This window comes from Rhamphochromis sp. 'chilingali' (genome assembly GCF_963969265.1).
Source record: "Rhamphochromis sp. 'chilingali' genome assembly, chromosome: 1".
In the NCBI taxonomy this organism is placed as follows: domain Eukaryota; kingdom Metazoa; phylum Chordata; class Actinopteri; order Cichliformes; family Cichlidae; genus Rhamphochromis; species Rhamphochromis sp. 'chilingali'.
In genome coordinates, this window is record NC_137929.1 from 41,050,528 (window position 1) to 41,070,800 (window position 20,273).

At 39.2% G+C, this 20,273-nt stretch overlaps 3 protein-coding genes across 4 annotated transcripts in view; all 3 read left to right on the forward strand.

Moving 5' to 3' along the window:
• On the forward strand, positions 1-3,634 carry LOC308391964 (E3 ubiquitin-protein ligase TRIM39-like; the record flags this gene model as incomplete). Its single annotated transcript, XM_080874796.1, has 6 exons — positions 1-579; positions 689-784; positions 893-1,126; positions 1,320-1,467; positions 2,984-3,010; positions 3,114-3,634. The coding sequence occupies 6 exons, from the start codon at positions 1-3 to the stop codon at positions 3,632-3,634; spliced, it is 1,605 nt and encodes a 534-aa protein (XP_080730922.1).
• Positions 3,635-4,538: 904 nt separating this feature from the next.
• On the forward strand, positions 4,539-10,057 carry LOC308391972 (E3 ubiquitin-protein ligase TRIM47-like). 2 transcript variants are annotated; one of them, XM_080874812.1, is made up of 4 exons: positions 4,539-4,697; positions 7,960-8,567; positions 9,092-9,319; positions 9,418-10,057. In XM_080874812.1, the coding sequence occupies exons 2-4, from the start codon at positions 8,052-8,054 to the stop codon at positions 9,439-9,441; spliced, it is 768 nt and encodes a 255-aa protein (XP_080730938.1). In that variant the 5' UTR covers positions 4,539-4,697; positions 7,960-8,051; the 3' UTR covers positions 9,442-10,057. The 2 variants fall into 2 exon arrangements, with proteins under 2 accessions (XP_080730938.1, XP_080730937.1); XM_080874811.1 differs by having other exon boundaries at positions 9,092-10,057.
• A 256-nt stretch (positions 10,058-10,313) lies between these two features.
• The window catches only part of LOC308408215 (uncharacterized protein), a 64,381-nt gene continuing 54,421 nt past the window's right edge, over positions 10,314-20,273 (forward strand). Inside the window, exons 1-6 of the mRNA XM_080900384.1 lie at positions 10,314-10,379; positions 11,694-12,250; positions 12,425-12,520; positions 12,993-13,226; positions 13,357-13,504; positions 13,588-13,614. Of these exons, the coding sequence (XP_080756510.1) occupies positions 11,699-12,250; positions 12,425-12,520; positions 12,993-13,226; positions 13,357-13,504; positions 13,588-13,614 (1,057 nt within the window). The 5' untranslated portion in view covers positions 10,314-10,379; positions 11,694-11,698. The remainder of the gene's footprint in view (positions 10,380-11,693; positions 12,251-12,424; positions 12,521-12,992; positions 13,227-13,356; positions 13,505-13,587; positions 13,615-20,273) is intronic.

The following is a 20,273-nucleotide window of genomic DNA, read 5'->3' on the forward strand; positions in this document are numbered from 1 at the left end:
ATGTCAGCTTTTGGTTTCCTCGCTTCGTTGCCAGAGGATCATTTCGTCTGTACGATCTGCCTGAACGTCTTCAGTGACCCGGTCACTACACCTTGCGGTCACAACTTTTGTAGGACCTGCCTCACTCAGCACTGGGACAGAAGTGAGTTATGTCACTGTCCAACGTGCAGTAAAAGATTCTATGTGAGGCCCGAGTTCTCCACAAACACCGTCATCGCAGAGATTTCAGGCCAAATCAAGAAGAGGAAGGTGGAGACGCTTGAAGACACGGATGCACCAGGGAAAGTGGCGTGCGACGTGTGCACTGATTTACAGTTCAAAGCCTTGAAGTCTTGCCTGGTGTGTCAGACGTCGTACTGCGAAGCCCATCTGGAGCCTCACCAGAGAGTTCCCTCTTTAATGAGACACAAGCTGATCGAGCCAGTGGAGAATCTGGAGGAGAGGATGTGCAGGAAGCACGAGAGGATAATGGAGTTTTTCTGCAGAGATGATCAGGTGTGCATCTGTCTGCTGTGCAGTGAGACAGACCACAAAGACCATGAGACAGTACCTGTTGAAGAAGAAGGGGCTCAGCAGAGAGTAAGACGATGCTGAATTTTATTTTGTTACATTTTTGTTAAAATGAGAACGCGGATCCTTGAAAATGACTGCTTCACCCAATTTAATTGCTTAAAATTGTACATTTCAGGAAAATATTGAGTCTCAAAAAGCAAAGATCAAACTGATGATTGAGGAGAGGATGGAAAAGATAAAGGAATTTAATGAGGGCTCCGAACTGCGGAAGGTGAGTATTGAGGCAAATTTCCAAATGTAAAATTTGTCACATTAAGCTTTACAGTGTTCAGTGCACACCTACATGTTTACCAATGGAGCCCTTTTCTTTCTCCTGCAGGTAAAAGCAGACCAAGAGATTGAGGAGAACAATACACTATTCAGTAATCTGATAAACCAAGTAGAAGAGATGCAGGCTAAACTACGATCAAACATTCAAATCAAGCTCAGAAAGTCACAAGAGAAAGACGAAGCGGTAATTCAGGAGTTGCACGACGAAATCGCAGAACTGCAGAGAAAACACTCAGAGCTGGACGAACTTTCACAAAATGAGGACCACCTGTGGCTCTTACAGGTAAGTTGTACAGACTATGACCTATAAGCATCTTATAATAAAATATATCTCTTTTAAAGCCAGGTGCAACAAATTTCTCCATCTTTTATCCATCGCTTTGTATCTTTTCCTCACTCACCCCTGCCCCAATCCAAAAAAAGATCCAACTGAAAATAGCTGCTACTCACTATCATGTCCTTATGAATCATTTCAGACTTTGAAGGCTCTGAGCAATATTTCCGCCTCCAAGGATTGGTCCAAGATCAAGGTTTACTCAGACTTGTGTGTGCAGACGGCAAGGAGAGCCATGGCTCATCTTGTGCACACTTTCAAAACTGAACTGAAAACTCTCACAAAAGCAGGTAAATATCTGCAGCGTTTGTTTTATGTGTGCAGATTTCTCTAGTTTGGATACTTCTGTTTGTACACGTTAACGTAGCATATTAAAATGATGATCACGGCATTTGACTGATTGTCGTGGAGGCTGCTGTGCACATACAAAAGTCAGTTCTTCTGCTGTGAAGCCGACAATTCAGTGTGTGCAAACACGAAACGACACCACAGCACATTTAACGTCAGTGCCTGGAAAAATATGCTGCTCTTGGTCAGTGCCATCTGCATGGACAATATAGCTTCCGCCAGCTGAGTGAAAACTCTTCATAAGAGGGATAAATAATTTCAGGGCAGCAAGAAGGTCTTGTCTTCTAATCCACTGGCTGGTGTCTTTCTGTGTGACGCCTGCCTATTCTCACTGTGCCTGTGCCTGTTTACTCTGTGTAGTCCAGCTTCCTCCCACAGCATTAGGGTTAACTGGTAATTGGCTGTAGGTGTGAATGAACAATTGTATAGGTCGTGCTCCAGCCCCATTACAGCTCAGATTGACTCTAGTGAGCCTGAACTGGATAAATGGCAGGAAATGAATAGATGCATGGGATTATTTAGAAGAAATGACATGAAACTAAACAGCCAAAGCAGAAGTTCCTTTTTTTTTTTTAAATGGCCAGCAGAGGGCGAATTTGTCTGGTTACAAAAAGTTCACTTGACATTTATGGAAACATGACCTCGTACAAGATGAATGACCTTTGTAAAGCTTTTCCTAAAGACTTTTATAGTCTTAGTCTCTACATTTACATTTTATTAAATACATAAATTTTAAAGAGGTGATCTTTTTGACTGACAGGAAGTTACTCTTTAAGCATTCACTGTCCGTTGACTTCTCAGTTAGATCCAACCTTCAACTGTGACAACCTCTTTCAAAACAGCAAGACGGCAATGGTCAAAACGCTCAACTCAGCAAATGTGATGAAATTGCCAGATTACATTTACATAGTTATGAGTACTCCACATCTTTATGTTTAGGCAAGTGAAACAGCTATTCGCTAACTGTGGGATAAATAAAGAAGAGTTTATCTCATTTAATCCCAGTATTACCTGTGTTGCATCTGATATCTCTGTGTTGGTTTTGTTCTTGGATCATTAAAACTAATGTTGGTCCAGATTCAATGCTCCAAGTGACCAATCACATTGCTGGGATATCACAGTAAGGTTAGGGTTAGAGTCTGGTGTTTAGTGTGATGGTGTTTCTACAATGCAAAACTCTTTAGTTTTAATCCAGGAACAACACTAACATGGCGATATCTGCTCATGCTACTGCACGTAGTTGTAGTTGTTATCCTGCGTTCACACTAGCATGTGATTGATTTGTCACAAGTTACACCACCCATAGAATTGTCTGTATATTCATATTCTTGGCTGCCATTGAAGAAGAGTTTTCTTTTAATTTGTTGATGCAAATCTCACAGTACAAGTATGTGATTTGAAACACCACACGTGTTTTACACTTAAGGTTTGCCTCACTGTGATGTTTTTTCCTCTCAGAACTGACCAGGATGAGGCAATATAAAGGTGAGTTCATAGATTTATATTTAGTTTACTTTCCAAGATGTAAAAGCTCAACATAACTATTAATATATATATGTAACTGACCATATGTCTTTTTTCCTTTAAGAATCAGTCGCCTTTAACCCTTCCACTGCCGGCGAGGGCCTTGTGGTGACTGAATCTGGGAAACGTCTGAAGTACTTCAGAGCAGCAAGCCCCTCGTCTGATGAGTTTGGGAGGTTTGACTGTCCCATGGTGTTTGGGACGAAGGGCTTCACCTCTGGCCGACACTACTGGGAAGTCCGAGTGGGCCTGAGAAACAACTGGGATGTGGGTGTTGCCAAGGAAACTGTAAACAGATCAGGAAGGGTTTTTTTGAAAAGAGAAAATGGATTCTTTGCCATAGGAAAAAGGTTTTTGGACTATAAAGTTCACTCAGCACCCTCCACAGTTCTCTACCTTTTCCCTAGGCCAAGGTTAATAGGAGTGTACCTGGACTATGAAGAAGGCAGAGTCTCATTTTTTGACGTGAACGAGAACTTGCATATTTACTCTTTCACAGGAGAGTCTTTCACAGATAAACTATTTCCATACTTTTATCTACTAGGTGGATCAAAGAAATCTGAGCCTTTGCTTATCAAGGATTGACTTAATTCTAATTGACTTCCTTCAACAATCAAAATGATAAATGAATAATAAGATCAAAGTTTAGAACTCAGAGTGCTGCGCAATCTGAACATCAATAAAACGTATTCGGAAATGACCAATTTAAGGTTAATAATTAACACCGACTGTTGTTCCCCTGTTGCGTTGTTTTACATTGTGATAAACTATGACACAGATAAAAATACCACGTACAAATTGTTCAGAATTCCAGACTATGAACCATGCAAATGATGTTTTAAATATGCGCTTGTAGAGTGCGTGCACAGTATATAACAAACTAATCAGTATTATGTAGTGTTAGTTCCATCCTCTGTCTGTTTCAGAGCTTTCATTTAAGGAAACTTGAAAGACTTGAATCAATTTTTTGTTATTACGCATCCTGTTTATTTAGCTTTACTCGAGTGGGGTCAAAATCTTTGACGTAGGATCTCCGGAGTACAGCACCATGTATGGTAGTCACCACAGCTGCTTCTGTAAAAACAGGAACTTTATGGTGCATTAAGTTAACCTCGTAAACTCATGGGAATGGCTAGGAGGTTTGTTTAATAGAGAAAGGTCTTGTCTTTTCTTTTTTTAGATATTTACTTTAAATGTTCTTTTTCTGCAGTTTTTTTCAATGTATAGATGTAATAACAAATTCTAAACAGTCTCAGTTTTTAACATACCAAGCAACTTTGGCATAATCTTATATAAGTAAGGAGAAAACAGTGATAAATAGCTATAACCCATTTAAAATGAAGGCAAACAACTTAAAATATAAAGATATTATTATTTGCAGTACCTTACAAATTATTAAGTAACTCAGGCAGGAAAGAAACACGTTTATTTAACTCTGATATGTTTAATTATTCGGGGCTTTTTTTGCCAGGGTTTGAGCTTTATTAACAGGGCCCGAGTTTATGGGTGTATGCTGTCTAGAACGGCCAGCCCCTTTCCTAGCAGTGGTGGGTGTGTCTATCTCTATGTCAGGAGAACCAAGTGAGCAGAGTGTAGCTCATTGCTGTTAGTGCCTGAGGATACACAAGCTGGCAGTTAGAAAATAATTGTAAGTATTTTTTTATGAATTATTTCTTTTCTTTCTGGTATTTTGAAGACAGCTTTTGACCATTACATGAGATTTCTGTGGAGGTACACAGCTGAGTTGAACTTGTTTACATTGTTCATAGTTCGTGTGAGCGGTGAATGAGTCATTTTCATGTTATGCGTATTACTCTCAGGCTCAGGAGTGAAAAGCCACAATCTAAAATAAGTTTAGTTTGATGGCTGTGTCACTGTGACAAATGTAGCCATTAATGCTGTTACGTTCATAGAGAATACTCAGTGCTGAGTGGCTGGAGGATACGCAAAACTTCAAGATTCCTGCATGGCTCTGATGTAGTACAGATGTTTTGTGACGTACACTCAGAATTCTTTCACTCTCAGTATGAATGAGCAGGAACCTTTTCCCCCTCTAGTGCAGATATGCTCGTATGAAAGCAGGAAAATCCAGTTTTGCATGAATTTTTGAACAAACTGTTACGGTGGCATGCCACTTCAGAACAAATATGGCATTGCACACAAGTCTGATCAACAGTTTGATTGACTGGACATACCTTTGCTCTTGAGCCTATAAACTTATTCATTACCTCATATGGTTACATGTGAGTAATATTCTTACTGCTCTCTTGAACTGCCTTATATACATATTTGGTTTTTCTTTTCCACATTGCTGTTTGTTGTATCAGTGACAAAATGCTGGTAATGGTAATGTTTGTTTTTGTCTTTATATTAAAGTTATCAGACTTTGTTTCATGAACAGTGTTTCATTATAACATTTCAGATCGATTTTTGTGGGATATTTGACTGACCTCCAACTGAAGTCGTTTATTTAATACTGTGCAAATGTTTTGTGCCAACAAACCTTTTTTAAATATATTACTTCCAAAGAGCCAGCCTTACTTCAGAGTGATTTTGAGCAATAGTTGTCTAAAGATCTTTTAGGTTTTTATTTGGACACTGGCTGCTTTTCACTCATGTTCAGTCCAGTCTTCATACCTGACTATTTTTACAGGAAGTAGTCGTTTTGTCAAGCCACTTAACAGACCTATCATTTATTCAATCAGAAACGTAACTCAAGGAATGAACCAGTCTTGTGTCTACACATAACATCTTTGTAAAGATCTCATTTTAAATCATATCTTTGGGCACTTTGTTACTGTCGCCCTGTCACTAAACAAATCTCTTAAAAATGCCAAAGATAAAGCAATATGGTAATCCCATTATTGTGCAAAAAAATCTAATTTTACAACGGTCAAAACTTGGCATATTTTGGCATGGTGTGCAAAAAAACTATCTCCAGCAGATGAACAGTATCTAGAACTCCTTTAGAAATAGGAAAAGAAATCCAGAAAATACCTGACGCAGGACCTGAGAGAAGCATCTGGCCCTTTAGTTGATACATCTCTTGTTCACTGAAGCCTCAACAGAAATGATATCATTGGAAGGGCAGCCGTGAAGAAGGCTGAGGTATACCAAATTAAGTGAGATTTGGCAACAGAAAATCAGGACTGATGGAGCGATGAATCCAAAACTTTCGGTTCAAATCATTGTCAGTTTTCAGGGAGAAGGCCAAGAGAGAGGTACAACAGCGAGAGTCTGAAGACATCTGTAAAACAAGGTGGTGGCTCTGTCATGGTTTAGTGCTGCATTTTAGCCAGTGGTGTTGGAGATCTTGTGAACATTGATGGAATCATGGATGAAGAAAGGTACCATTTTGATCCACCCAAACCTCTGGCCTCTGCTCCGTGGTTGCTAGGTGACCCCTCGTCTGGGGCTCTCCTCAGCTCTTCCCAGCAGGGTGTCACGGTTGCCCCTCCGATGGTCCTTCTTAGACTCTCGCACTCTGGGGGCCTCTGGATGTTTGGGGCCTGGATCTCCTCCATGCCTGATTAATGCCCTGTGGGACGGGGCTATGGCTCCACCCCCTAGCAGATCGTTACATGAATAAACCTTTTGAATACAAGAATGCTCATCCACACAGGTGTACACATGGGTGTTCACTGTTCACAGACACAAACTACCCCTTTCTTGGCTTCTACCTCAAAGCACATTGTGCTACACAATAACATTTAATACTTGGTATCTAGTGTTATTTACACTTAGCTAGATTAATGCGATGGTGTTGCGTTTATTATATTGCTCTCTTTTTCACCTTGTTTTCCCTTTTTTTTTTCTTGGGCGTCTTTCTTGGCCTTCTGACAGTATTTCTGATGGGTAAAGAACCAAACGGAAGAGGCAAAACAAAAAAAACAAAAAAATCTTTTTGCCTTACATGAATGCTTGCACACGTTTCAGCAAACTGTTGCATCCAAAGAAATTAGGAATGGCTTAAGATATTTGCACTGCACTACATGTTACTTTTTATTAATGTGTTTACTAAAGTTGGGCAGCACCTGTGGAGCAGTGATGATCTCTGTTGCCTCAAAGCAAGAAGGTCCAGAGTTAGACTGCAATGTGTCTGTGGGTTCAAAACCATGCGGTTAGTGGGGTTAGGTTAACTGGTGATTCTAAATGGCCTATAAGTGTTTATGGTTACCTGTTTCTGTGTGTAAGCTCAGCGTCAGATTGGCAACTGTCCAGGGTGTACCCTGCCTCTCACCCTCTGGTAGCTGGGATAGGCTCCAGACAAAGGTATGGATAAGTTGAAGAGAATGGATGTTTGCTAAAGCCAACCAGTTTTCTGTATTGTACTTAAGTAGAGAAGCCTGTAAAAACATTCTTCTATTCATGTGATCTTAACATTAATCCTCCCAGTAAGGAAACACAAAGCAGTTTATACAAAGATGGAGTAAGTGTTATTCAAATGCCAGCTACTGTTTGATCCTGCCAAGTGATACGAAACATGAGGAGAAAAAGTGTTTGTTTGGCATCTGTTGCCATATTTAGCTATTAAAGTAATTCTAATGAATAACCAAAGCAATAAAGACTGAAGCCTGGTGAACTGTGCATTTCCATATAGTCAGTGATACACCAGTCCATTGATGGGCATCGATGGCTCAAGCAATCAGTATGGTTATGTCCATCCATCCATTCTCCTTCAGTTATTGTTATCAGGGTTGCAGGGCCAAAGTCAGTCACAAACAGGTATATGTATTATGGTATTTTGCACAAAAAGTGGACAGTCTTCGTAATGACAGTAGCTCTGGACAGCTTTAAACCAGAAGCTGTTTTCTGTGCAGTGTGTAATTGTGTAGTTTCCTTCTGATATGTCAAGCTTTGTGAAGAACGATGTTGAATGTGTGCTAATAAAACCTCTCTTTTCTTGTCAGACGTACTGCTTCAAACAAATCATCACCTGTGCAAAAAGCAAACTGAAACAGGCCGCAGGTTGCTTGTATTTGCACAGGCATATTAAGACGCGATGTCAGACCCTCCTAATTGCTGCATCTGTCTGGATGAGTTCGCAAGCCCCGTGTCCATCCCCTGTGGACACGTCTTCTGCTTGGGATGCATTGGAGAATACTGGAAAATCAACGAGGCCTGCCAGTGCCCCCTTTGCAAGACTTTGTTTCCTACCAGGCCACAGCTCAAAACAGACCAGACACTACATACTGTGAAAGCACCTCAACCTTTAAAAGCTGGAGAGGTTCCCTGTGACTCCTGCTCAGCAAAACGTCCTGCAGTCAAATCCTGCCTGATGTGCATGGCTTCCTACTGCACCACTCATCTGGAAGCACATTACCAGACTGAAGAGCTTAGGCGCCATCTACTGGTCAGTGTGGTAAAAAACCTCGAGGATTCTGTGTGCAAACTGCATGGGAAGAAGTTGGAGAAGTTCTGCAGGAGTGACCGGGCGTGCATTTGTGCTATGTGTGCACAGACAGAGCATTGGAGCCACAACATCATTTCTATTAGCCGGGAAGCCTTTAAGAAGAAGGTAAAGAAATTTCTGCTAAAGCTTTTTTAGAAAAAGTATTTACAAATAATTTTTGTTGGCAATAATGTAATAAGTATTCTCTAATTTCAGCTTAAAAAAAGACTAAAAAACTTGCCACTCAGTTGGATTCACATGCTATCCCATAATAATCTCAGACAATTAGTGTTAAAGCTGTTTTGTAAGTTATATTTGTTAACAAATTAAACAACAAAAGTAAGAATTAGCTTACATCTTGGCAGCCATTTCTTGCCTTTTCATTCCCTTTTTGATTACTTTTGTAAATTTGGATGGGGGTCAAAAAATTGACTCTTTTTGTAATCAAAAAGTGAACTGAAGCTCTTGATGGAGTTTTGTTTTGTGTCATCCATCAAAGCAAAAGAAACTGTCATCACGGGGTGCACAGGATTGCAACATACTTCAGAAGAAGCTCAGGAGACCATACGACGACTTGATTTAACAAAACATGGTACAAGTGTGCCTGCAGTTTGTCAGCTTAGCTGTGCTAATGCAGTGTCTCCCCACAGGTTATTGTAAAACGAAGGAGGATGAAACTTCAGCAAGAGGTTCAAGATAGAGTGAGTGAAGCTGAGAAAATCAAACTCACTGTAGATCTCAGTGGACAAAGTCCAAAAGAGGAATGGCAAACAAATAAAGAGCTCGAACAGCTGGAAGATGAAATCTTTGAGCTCCAGAGGAGAAATGCTGAGCTAGAACAGCTCTTGAAGATTGAAGATGATCTCTTATTCTTACAGGTTTGCTTCCTGGTAAACTTAACACCAACTGCAGCATTAAACACATGCACACAAAACACAACACTAATTTCAGTGTTGTGTCTCTCTTGTCTCTGCAGAGATCTCTCCATGGTGCTTTGTGATTCAAGAAACATGCTGATCATCAAATCTTTATTCATGTGTTTGTTTGTTTTTTTAGCTATAAAATGATTATGTAATCTCAGCTGGGTGGGTGTGTTAGCTTTCAAGGAAAAGTATGCTCTGATTCATGAGAAAGAGATGAGAAGTGTCACTCAATTATTTTTGCATTTAATGTAAGGATACAACCAGCTGACTTTTAGCCTACAGTGAAACACAAACTTGAACTATTTATACTTTTGAACCTCAATAATACTTTTAAAAAGGAAAAGCTAGCTAATTCCCAGGATTTCCAATGCCAAACTAAGCTAAACTGTTGCTAAGCTAAACTAAGCTAAGCTGCCGGTGGCTGTGGTCATACATTTAATGTAAATGGTATTGATCTCATGTATCACTCTGCCAGAAATCCAATGTATGCACTGAATTTTATATTTTATATTTTTATATTTAAAAAATGAATCGTTTATACGGGTTTAAAGAAACTGTGAAGTTTAGAAACCTCAGGGACGTTGAACTTGGTTGTATGAATGTAACTTATTACTGGGTGGGTGATGCAATTAACTGCTATTCAGTGCCAAAAATGCTTTTGTCTTCCTTTTTGATTAACCAATAAAATGTATGTAAAATAAAACTTATGATGAGCAATAGGCAGTATTTCGACCGAAGTCCTGTGCAATAAAAAGGTCTTGTGAAACTGGATACTTGATCTGTATGAACATGCTGAGCACACACAACACGCCCTGCTGCAGGCACACAGATGATTTGTTTATGCGTTTGCATGCCAACTCGTCTCTGGAGTAAAAAATGTGAACGGTTGGGAGTATGAACAGAAATGAAACTTAAACTCTAGGAGGAAGTCCAAAAGGAAGGACACACACTCATACACACACCGGGAGTAAAGGGAAACGGAGACAGATGCCTTTGAGATCTCATTAGCTGAAAGGTAATACTGTACTTTTTGCATGAACTTCATATAAAAAGACTGATGTTAAATGACAGATATTACATGTAATATACAGTTAGCTTACAGCAATAGATTTAAATCAAATGTGTGTGATCAACTGTACTGTAATAGAAACTTACAGTGTGTACCGGTACTTTATATTTGGTGTCGAGTTTCCTCCTCCAATCTTCAACACTCCCATTTGTGAGGCTTATTTACAGGGTGTGTCACTAGTATTCAGTGGTTTTTACTTCTTACTTTTAAGAGGGGCCAGTAGAAAGTTTCAGAGAATAAATCGTCATTGTATCCAACTTATTGCCCACAAATTACAGTGTATGCAATTCTATTTAGTTTGACTGTTTGCTGACTTTATTAACTATAAAGTGAATACTTTGACCTGCACACATGTTAAATATTAGCAAATAACTTTTGTTGAATTTAAGTAAGTCCTGGTAAATAATATTAATCATAATACTTTAACTAAATGATATTACAAAGTGGAATTAATAAGCAATAAACTCAATCTTGTTCAGTTAGGCGTACTTCCTTTTTTTTTTTTTTTTTTTTTTTTTGTTAGGCGTACTTCCACTAGAAGTAACTAGAAGTGGATTTGTAAACTGATTCTGAAGCCTTTGTTTCAGCTCACCTTCTTCTGCGTAAGAGACCGTATTTACACGTTTAGAGATTAGAGCGCTAAATCATCAGATAATGCTAGCAAGCTTGGTAATCCATGTGTCTCACATGGACACAGAAAGTAGTGCTAATTAACATGACATGGCAGAATTTCATACATCAAATCGTGACCACAAACTCTTTGAATGGTTAGTACAATTAATTCTGGGAGCTGGGAGGTCCAGCTCAGTTAGCTCAGTTTGTTTAGGTGACGACTATACATCATGTGGCTTAGTTGGAAATAGACACCCCCCGAGCAATGCATAGCTTTAAGCCTCAAGTAATTTAAGAAAGTGTCATATCAACCAAGTGCTTTAAAGCTGCAAGGAAGGTTTACCTAAGCCGCATACACCAAAATTTAGTTTTTGCTTCAAAGCTGAGCAATTTTACATAGAAGTGTACGGGGATTTGTGGGTGGAGCTGGTACATATTGTCCACTATCGTTATTATTTCTTTAATAAAGGACATTATGAAGTCGATGACCCCTTACAAGGTTACAGTTTCCTTTATGTTAGGAACAACTCACGAAACGCATATTCTAACAATTGAATCCAAAACAAGAATTTCAAGGAAAATTTATTTGACAAAATAAAAGTCACTGTTACTTTTCTTAGTGAATAACCTTGTGGTCCTCTCTTCAAGCAGATATGGTCCCAACTTCAGCATCACCCAGTGAGCCCGGCTCGCTGGGGAAGCATCTCCACTGCTCCATCTGCATGGACACATTTACGGATCCTGTCACTACAGCTTGTGGTCACTCGTTCTGCAAGCTGTGTCTGATCCGGAGCTGTAATATCGGTGACAGAGGGTGCCCACTATGCAAGAATTATATAAGCAGGATCCCTGATGTTAATATAGTCCTGAGAGACATTGTTGAACAACTGAAAGAGAAATACACTGGAGCTGCAGGGGAGGTGGCCTGTGATGTTTGCAGTGACAAAAAGCTGAAGGCCAAGAAGTCCTGCCTTGTGTGTCTTGCATCGTATTGTTCAGTTCACCTGGACAATCATTTGTCAACAGAAAGGTTGAAGGGCCACAAGTTGGTGGAGCCGGTGGAGAATTTGGATGCGAGGGCCTGCTTGAAGCATGGACGCCCCTTGGAGCTGTACAGCAGGGAGCGGCAGGCATGCATTTGTGTTCTCTGCATGGAAGGTCAGGAGGAGGTTGTCTCAACTGAAGATGAATGGAAGAAGAAAAGGGTAAGTTACCATAACAACCTCTGAATATGTGTTTTGAGTCTTGACAGCATTGTATATATTTTACTTACTATACTTAATATATTGTGGCATGTGAAAGAATTTTCAAGTGCACAAAAAATGAGTACACGTGGAAAAAATACATTTTTAAAGTATTATTTTATGTTTCTCCTACAGTCTGAACTTGACAACACCAAGACAGAGTTAAATGAGAACATTGACAAGAGAAAAACAAAGACTGCTGAGATTGAGGAAGCTTTCAGGAGCTGCAAGGTAAGCAGCAAGTAAACTGACTTTTAGAGAAAAGTCAATCAAACAACAAACCTTTATTTGTCACATACATAATTATACACAGTACAACATGTAGTGAAATTCTTGAGTCCGAGCTGCGGACAGGCTGCAGACATAGCTGTGCCATTCCAGGGCTTGGTTTTAGCATGGGGGGTCTAGGCAGGACCCTTACTGGATACCATGTGGGAATCAAACTTGTGACACTCACTCTGAATGTGTGTAGTCTTACCACTACACTATCCAGCTGCTATCAGACGAGTCAAAGTGAAAATCTACCATGTCAGTTTGTTTTTTCAAAGATAAAAATTGTGTTTATGGTAACTGACTGAATGCTGAACCTTTCTCAGATTACCTTCCCTAACTAAACCAGTCAAAAAGTAGTGTGTTACTCTATGTAATACAGAAAAAAGAGGTGAACAGTCAAATAGACATTCCTGTTTCATTCCATTTTCAGGACCAGCTGGAAAATGAGTGGTGGGTTATTGACAATGTGTTCAACGCTGTGATCGCCATTGTGGAAGAAGCCCATGCCAGAGCCCATAAGCCAATAACAGACAGGAGGCAGGTTTTGGAAAAAGAAGCAAAAGACCGTAAACATGAGTTGGAAGCAGAGATCAACAATCTTGAAACGGCCATCTCTGAACTAGATAACATTTCTGTTCTCGAGGACCACATCCTTTTCCTAAAGGTAGAGAAAACTTTGGGATGATATATGTGGCACATTCATAATCAGTCTGAAGGCTAAACATATCTGATTAGCTACTGACATTTTGTTCAGCACAGCTATCAAACTGTTGGGTTGTATTTCTGTTTTGCAGAAGTACCCATCTCTTACAGACACTGGAGACATCATAGACTGGGATGAGGTAAACCTGGACACATCGCTGTCCTTTGGCACCATCAGGAAAACTACAACAAAAATGCTGGAAAAAATTCAGCAAGAAATGGATAAACTAACTCCCATTGGTAAGAGCAGCTAGTTAAGAGCAGTGAAAACTAAAAGTTAAAATGTTGACTTAATCAATCTAAAACTTTTCTTCTCGTCACAGAACTGAAGAGAATCCCAAAGTTTTCAGGTATGTGGTTCATATTATTTGCTCTCTTAGAAACTGTGACTTGTTTAAAATACAGACTTTCTTTTACATGTTTTTAATTTTACAGTGGACGTAAAACTGGATCCAGATTCTGCACACCAACGCCTCGTGCTGTCTGAAGATAGGAAGGAAGTGAAAGATGGAGGAGAGAATCAGGAACTACCCCGTGTCTCTGAAAGATTTGATATATTTAGCAGCGTTGTGGGGCAAAATACCTTATCCTCTGGGAAGTCTTACTGGGAGGTGGAGGTCAACAACAAGACGGGGTGGGATATAGGCCTAGTAAGAGGCGGTGCAAACCGCAAAGGGAAGCTCAAACTCAGCCCAGATAATGGGTACTGGGTTATTGTACATTATGAAGAAGAAGAGTATGCAGCCCTCACAGCACCGCCAGTTCGTATTCACCTAAAAGAGAAACCTGAGAAGGTGGGAGTGTTTGTGGACTACGAGGAAGACCTCGTCTCCTTCTACGATGTGAAGGCTGAGTCCCACATCTACTCGTTCACTGAGTGTTCATTCAGAGCTGAGCTTTACCCATATTTCAGCCCACACGTGAAACAAGAAGAGAAAAACTCTGAGCCTTTGATTATTTGTAGAGAGATACCAATGGAGTCTTAAGAAATGCATTTTAACTACAATATACTAAAGGTTGTTGGTCCACAACCTTCCTGTTTTTCTTTTTTCCGATAGAGGAAAATGGGAATTATCAGGCATTTCATTTACCTTAGACTTTTTTTTTTTATATATATCTTTACGTTTAGCAGCTAGTGACAGACCAATGATAGTAAAGCAAGTACTGACCATTTATCTTTTCTCCGTTATTTGCTTTATTACTCAAAAGCCTTTAAAGCAGTCTTCGTAACCCCTGGTTTGGTCCAATTTACTAATTGAGATAATCAGAATCATAACACAAAACAATGCTGCTACAGTGTGCTCACACTGCTATTCAACATGTGAACCAGTCAAGACTTACAACCTGATCTAGAACACAAACTCTTGATCTAACTGTAATTTAGACGAAGCTTAAAATACTGTGGTTAGTAAGAAGAGTGTGTGTGGTGTTTTTTTTTTACACCATGTTGGAGGACCAAATGGATCCTAGAACTTTGTGAATCAGACACTATTAAAAACTACACGTACTTGCACTCAACATTGTGACAGTTTTGCTTAGTAGTTACTTCTGTATTTTTTTTGCGAAAGGTTATTCGATAACATATCCAAAGATGAAACAATTAAATTGCTTACACAATTTAATCCAGAAAGTTATTTTTTCTTAGAACAATCCTGAACATTTAATAGATTTGTTTATAAACAGATAGCTGATCAGTTGAAAATGAAGTTAGCAGATTAACTTATAATGATTTGTTGCAGTCTTGAACACAACCTACCTCTAGCTTGATCAGCTGCAACAGCAACAACAGTCTGTGTTTAAGTGAATGTATGGGCAATAAAGATCAGCAATAAAATATTGTGTTATAAGGGGCTTTCAAAACATATACTTTAATTATATTCCCAGTTTTTTAGTTATGTATCCCACTTAATTATTTTGGGGTGTTTTGTGGCTGTTCTTTAGCACAGACTTGTATTGTGTTTAATTTTATTTTGAAGTTTTTCACATTGCAAACTAGTCTGTATTTTTTTATGGCAAAGCGGTGACTGAGCACAGACAGTTCTTGTAACTGAGTCAAGGTCCATGATTAGCTGTGTCACCACTGTCCCATAAAAAGTACACACAAATATCAAATGTACACTTTTACAGTTTCAAGGTTTCCTAAACCCACCACAGCCTCAGTGTACAGAACAATGCATCATCTGAAAACAACATAAAAATGTAAACTGCTTTCCTTTCCTTATTTTGCCTTGCTTCCAGAAAAGTAGTCAGATTTCAGGCTAAATGAATGACATTCAGTGTTGTCAGGCAATGTCAAACAGCATGTAATGAATAAAATCCCTGTTTGAAAATATAACTTTGTCTCTCCTTTTTTATTCATCATGTGACCATGTTTGTGTGTTGTGAAAATATGCAGTTGAATCATGTCTGGGCAAATCTATCAGGGGCGGTTGGCGGGTTTTTTTCCTCCTTCTTTTTTTTTCTTTTTTCCGGAAACGAAAGTAAAAGCACAAAACAAAGCATACCAAACATCATGTCAGCACAGAGGTAACGGTAGACAAAGGAAGAGAAGAGTGCACAGTAGAGGCACCACATGCATCCATCGCCCTGATTCTATTGTAAGTAACACAGAGAGCAGATTTATCCAGCTGATCTTTGCTATTGTTTGTTACGATAGAAAACAGAGGAGAGCAAAATCAAGAATCCACGGTGCCCTAAATAATGAGGAGCCTGTACGTCATCAAGTCACAGCTTATTTCGGTGTGATGCTACAAATGGATATCTAACGTACTCCAGGAATTGTAATCAATTTTAAAAAAAGTAGAATTGACTACTTTATTGTTATTATTATTATTATTTAGTTTGTTTAAACTATGATAGAAGTAGGTGATGGAGAAGACACACGTAGAGGTTTCGCTGTAGTCACGTCAAAATTGAAAAGGGAAGTAATGAAACTGATGTTTTACGGTGCTTTCCTGTTGTCTATCATCAGACAGTTACCTGGAAGACGACCCAGTGGCTGCCTTTTGATGCCAGCCTGCTGCTTTTAATGCAGTAGGTCTGCAACCAACACAAGCCAGTTAGGTAAATAATATTAGCAATTAAAAATTTAGTTTTCTAATATTAGGGAAGTGACGACTTACAGTAGAAAAGATGGACCCGCAGCAGCTGTGGATAAAGGGAAGCTTGTCACTTTCGCTACCTGAGCCACTGCAGCTGTTGTAGCTTGGATGTTTTTAAACGTTTATATGATGATCCAGATGTTAATGCACATTTTGAAAAGAAAAAAAAAAATCATAGTTTTTGTGCGTACAACACAAGAAAATGGTAAAAGATAACTGTTCTCACATTTGAGGTAAAATGAATACTGTAATAACAATCACAGAAAGTTTCAGAATCAGAATCAGAATCAGAATACTTTATTGATCCCTGGGGGAAATTATTTTTTGTTACAGTGCTCCATTTTAAACCAACATTAAGACAAGACAGACAATACGCTAACTAAGAATAGTACAATATATACATATATATACATACATACATACATACATAAGTCACTTATTTACGTTCTTGATAGTGTTTCGTGAATCACTCTGTGCAGTCAGCACAGTTATTTTGAGAGCAAAAAAGGAAGTCACACAGCATCCTCTGTGTGTCTTTTGTTGTGTGTGTAATGCAGACACGCAGCAAAAATGGAGCTCCAGGTTTGTCACTCCTGCGGATGGTCCAAAGTGACAACTTACCAGGGCCTGAGAATTCACCAGGGGAAGATGGGATGCACCCCGAAGGGTGTGAGGGTTTCAGACCCTCCACAGCATTACACACAGAGCTATGTGGGACACACAAAAACTCAAATGGACCTCAGGCTAGATGTCTGCACCTCTTTCAAGATTGGTAGGTTTGTTTGTTTTTTAAATATTATGTTGTGTGACTTCAAGATTATAACTTTTCTTTCAAACTGATAAAAACACCCCAATAGGAAAAGACCTGATCCAACATGTTCTCACTCCCAAAGTGTAACATTTTACGCTAAGTGACAAATCATATTACGCTTCCGGGCACCCAACACATCCCTATATCATGAGAAAAATGAGGAAACATGAGAACTGTTTGGAATGAATCTACACATGTACCTTTATTTTACTATCTAACACTATCTAACAGCATTAAAGTTGTGGTTAGGGTTAGGGCTGGAATACATGGTTTAAACGTCTATTACTGAGGGAGCGTCATTCTCCTGGATTTCCTCCATAACCTGGCACCTACCATAAAAACACGGAAGGTCACCTTTCGTTTTCCTCAGGAATGCCGTGGGACGTATATTATGCCTCAGGTATCAGCAGATTAAAGCAAACCAAACCGGAATTTGTTAAAAAAAATCATTTTCATTGCTATAAATTTCTATTTTTGCTTAAGACTATTTAAAATCTTCATTTGACTCTTGAATTATGTGACAAACAGAAACAACAGAATATTCAAACCTGAGCCTCCGGGTTTGTCACTGCGGATGGAATAAAGTTACGACTTACCAGGGTTTAAGAATTCACCAGGGGAAGATGGGATGCACACCAAAGGGAGTGAGGATCCCCCAAAAGGAGCAGTACAAATGCAAAAATCAGTGGGAGGAGGACACGGAATACTGGAAACCAGCTAAGAAGGCGACTGTAAAGGAAGAGGTATGAGTTTGCTTTTTAGGCCAATAAATGAGTGACAGGAAGCACTTTAAGCTTTGTCCACCACCACCACCTTTTCTTTTTTTCAGAATGAAAAATAACAAAAAAATAATTTATAAAAGTAAAGGATGACTTAATGACTTTAGTTGCTTGATGTTTCGTTAAATCACGTGGTGAACAGACGACCCCGACATTTTGATAATCAAGGTCACCGAAAGTGTAGTAACTTGCAGATCCCCCTAAATGCTCCTAGCTGGCTGTGTTACTTTTGATCACTGTACAAAAACTTCCATGTTAGTGTTTTCATTACATATCAACTTTTTCTCAACTTTATCCGTCAACCTGACAGAATTTTCCAGAGTCACCAAGCGTGTACGGCTATGCCAACTCTGGAGCAACAGCCATATTCAAGGAAGAAAACAAACTGAGTATGTACGCAGTTAGAATTTAGTAAAAACATGATTCTCATACAACAAAATGTGGAGGCTAACATGGAGCTGTGTTCTTACTTACAGCAGCTTCTGCATATACACAGCACTACTCCCAAAGAGCCAGAAAGTCGCAGCATCAGCTGCAGGAACACTCCACCCTTCCACAGGTACTACAGTTATCGTTAATAATGATAGTTAGAGTTAATAGTCGGCCAATTTTAAAGTGAGTAAACAGTAACATATAAATGTAATCAATACTTTTTAGGTGAGCAGGCCTGCCAGGGAGCCTTCAGCACCACCATACCCAGGAAATGTAGTCAGGCCTAAGGAGAAAAAAGTAAAGCAGAAAACATTATCACAGGTACCTTTTTGTTTTTACAAGTTAAGATATTTTTCTTTTAAACTTTAAAAGAAAGTTTAAACGAAGAACTGTTTTCTATCTTTTAGATAGAAAACAGCAGCACGATGGTAGAATACCTGAGTGTTGACCTCTGTAGAGACTATGCAACAACAGCAACCAAAATCAAGCAGGAGCCCAAATCACGTAAGTACAAACAAAGAATTAAGTGTTACAGTTTATTCAAGACAAGCTTTGTTCAAATCATTAGGAATAGATTAAAAAAGTGTGATAAAAAAATCATCTGCTCTTAATTACAGCACTTCACACAACTCCACAGCCATCTTTCCAAAGAGCCAGCCGTCGCCTGCTGCAGGAGTTCCCCCCTGGTTTAGAGGTACTGTGTTTTTTTGCTAAATAATGCTTAAGCATGTGACAAACCACCAAAGTTTACTGCTGACGCTTTTTTTAAAGTGCAATATCACTGGAATTAAAGTGTTTTCTGTATGTCAGGTACAAAGATCCTTGCCTCCAACTCCTCCACCACGGGAACAAACAGTGCTGCCTATGAAAAAAGACAGCAGGGAGCAAACACAGGTACAAAACAGATTGTTTGAAGTGTAGCTTTTGTGTTTTAGTTATCCTTGACTTCTTTAAACAACCACATAATCAGTCCCAGCTACGGTAAAACACCGGGAAAAGCAGGTAATACAGTTTAAGATTTAGCATTGCCTTTTTTTTTTAAAATTGTATTTTGCTATTTAGATTCAGGATGGAAATATCTGCTCAAATAACTTTAAAGTGATTAAATATGTCAGTGGAATCAATATTTTTCAGATGAACAGACCTGCCAGGCAGCCTTCAGCACCATCATACCCAGGAAACATAGTCAGGCCTAAGAAGAAAAAAGTGAAGCAGCAAACATTTTCACAGGTGCCTCACTTTTTTAGATTTTAAGGTTATTGTATTTTGTTTTTTCCAGTTTAAGTAACTTTTTGTCTCTCTTAGACAGAAGACAGTAGAGAAGTGGCAGGATATCTGAGCATTGACTGCTGTGCAGACTATCCAACAACAACAACCAAAATCAAGGAGGAGCCCAAGTCACGTATGTATAAACAAAGAAATTAACAAAATGTATACAAAAGAAGATGTTTTTTTTTAACCTGTCTGAAAAAACCCTCCTTTTTATTATAGCACTAGCAACCCCACAACCATCTTTCCAAAGAGCCACCAGCGTTCAGCAGCAGGAGGTAGAGTGCGGTGATTTTCTCTAAGTGTTCCAGCTTGTGCGCTAAAACAGCAGAGTTTGGTATCACGTAGCGCTGTGGTTTGAAAAAGAGGAAGAAGCTGTGTTTTCTTTTTCTATGTTTCAGGTTCCCCTGGAAGCAGCAGTGATGCTCAAAAATCAAGAGAGGAAGGATCAAACACAGGTACCAGACGGGCTGCTTGAAGCAGAACTTTTGTTTTAGTATTTAATCTTTAGCATCTCACATTTATAGTACAGTTACTGACTGCAGAACATCCCTCAGAGGAAGAGTTTGGTGAAGGACTGTCCAGCACCAAACCAACTAATCACATCATCCTCATGT